At 45.3% G+C, this 1,688-nt stretch overlaps 1 protein-coding gene across 1 annotated transcript in view; it reads left to right on the forward strand.

Moving 5' to 3' along the window:
• Positions 1-1,688, forward strand: part of MYOF (myoferlin) — a 190,280-nt gene that overhangs the window by 119,037 nt on the left and 69,555 nt on the right. The window contains exon 28 of the mRNA XM_037727745.1: positions 888-1,012. Within this exon, the coding sequence (XP_037583673.1) occupies positions 888-1,012 (125 nt within the window). The remainder of the gene's footprint in view (positions 1-887; positions 1,013-1,688) is intronic.

The following is a 1,688-nucleotide window of genomic DNA, read 5'->3' on the forward strand; positions in this document are numbered from 1 at the left end:
TGTGGGAAACACACAAACAAGCCCTTCCAGGCTGGAAGTGCTAATGAAGATAAATAAAGGGTGAGCTGGAGGCCAGTAGGGAGGCCTTGAGTGGAGGATGTTGATGTCCAGCCAGCTGGACTGTGTGGAGTACGGGGCTTCATGGCATATGCAAGGAAAGACTCATTCCTGCCTTCCTGTAGGATTTCTTGGCATCCACTGGTCCTCCAGCTCTGTGGCTGAGCCTAAACCTGGAAAAACCAGCCCTGAGCAATGACTGACCAGCCCAGGGCTTCCTTCACTCCTTCCCATTTTCACATCCTTCCCTGCATAAAGGGAAGCTTGAGCTTCACCTCATGGAGAGAGTTGATCCACCCGTTTCTGTTGTTCCGTGTGACTCGCCTGTGAGTGCCAGCAGGAGCACATTCACCATAGTAATGGAAGTTTTGCTGCTTCCTGCCTTCATGTGCTAATACTAGCACTTAGTTTTCTACAAAATTTCCCCCCAAGATTTCTGGGTGTCTTTGAGGTGCTTCACATGCGTTTGCTCATGAATACATTTTTCTTACTGTCCTGCCCCACTACTGCTGACTCAAGCCACAGTCCTGAAAGCCGCATCTCCACTGCTGCTGATACCCTCTTGTCCATGCCAAGGTCTTTGCCTGGATTTTACTAAAGCTATGCTGGCTTCCAAGCAGACCAGCAAGAAATCCCTGCTCTCCATTCTGTGTCTGAGTCATGTGCTCCCAAGTCTCATGGTTCTTTAGGATAACAGATACTTGAGCTTCTGCCTGAAGCGCATCTCCCCTCCAGGCTGAGAGCCAGTATCTGAGCCAAGCACTATTGCATCCTCTTGATTCCAGTTTCCTAATCAGGCCCTCACTCCAATCTCCTCCCTTCTCCTTCAGCCAAAACTTTCCTGCGGCTTATGCAAATCATCTTCTCAGTGGGTTCATCAGCAGACAAATGGAAATTCTAGTTTAGATCCAAACAGGGACACCCAGCACACTGGCAAATCTCCACCCTTTCCGTGGTTGAGATGATGAAAAGCAGACCGTCGTAGATTTATAGATTCTAACTTGGAAAGGAATGCCTTGTAAGCCAGAGTCTGCCATTGCTACTCAGCCTGCTTCCCAGAAAGGCCTTGGTCTACTTGCCACATTCCAGATGGAATTAAGGCTCATAACTTTTAGGTACAATAAAGGCTGGGTACTCAAGGACCTTCATGTTTTAGATGGTTTTGTGTGTGTGTGTGTGTGTGGACTGCCTGGGAAATGGCAACATTAATTGTATATTGTTTCCACAGGAAAATATGTCCCAAGTTCTTAGCAGTAGGCTTACAAATAAATTTTATAAAATCTGCTCATTCATAAGCTCAGGACTTTCATAGGTATTTAAAAGATAAGGTTCAAAGAACTATCTTGAGCCATTCAAAATTACAGAAACAACTAAGATGCTATATCACTATTTACAAAGCATTTTCACAGTCATTTGCACATTTAAACTCCAGAACAACTCTATAGCAGAGGTAGCATTATCCTCAGTTTTCAGATGAGAGCACTGAGTCTTAGAGAGCTGAATGATTTATCCAACATTGCACAGTCAGTAACAGCTCAAGTTAGACCCATGCCTTCTGAGCACAAAGCTTTTTTCTGCTTTCTGTGGTTGTCTAGCGTAAGTCCCAGGTGAACTTGAAAATATACGTGCTA

This window comes from Cebus imitator, unplaced genomic scaffold (assembly GCF_001604975.1).
Source record: "Cebus imitator isolate Cc_AM_T3 unplaced genomic scaffold, Cebus_imitator-1.0 Scaffold238, whole genome shotgun sequence".
In the NCBI taxonomy this organism is placed as follows: domain Eukaryota; kingdom Metazoa; phylum Chordata; class Mammalia; order Primates; family Cebidae; genus Cebus; species Cebus imitator.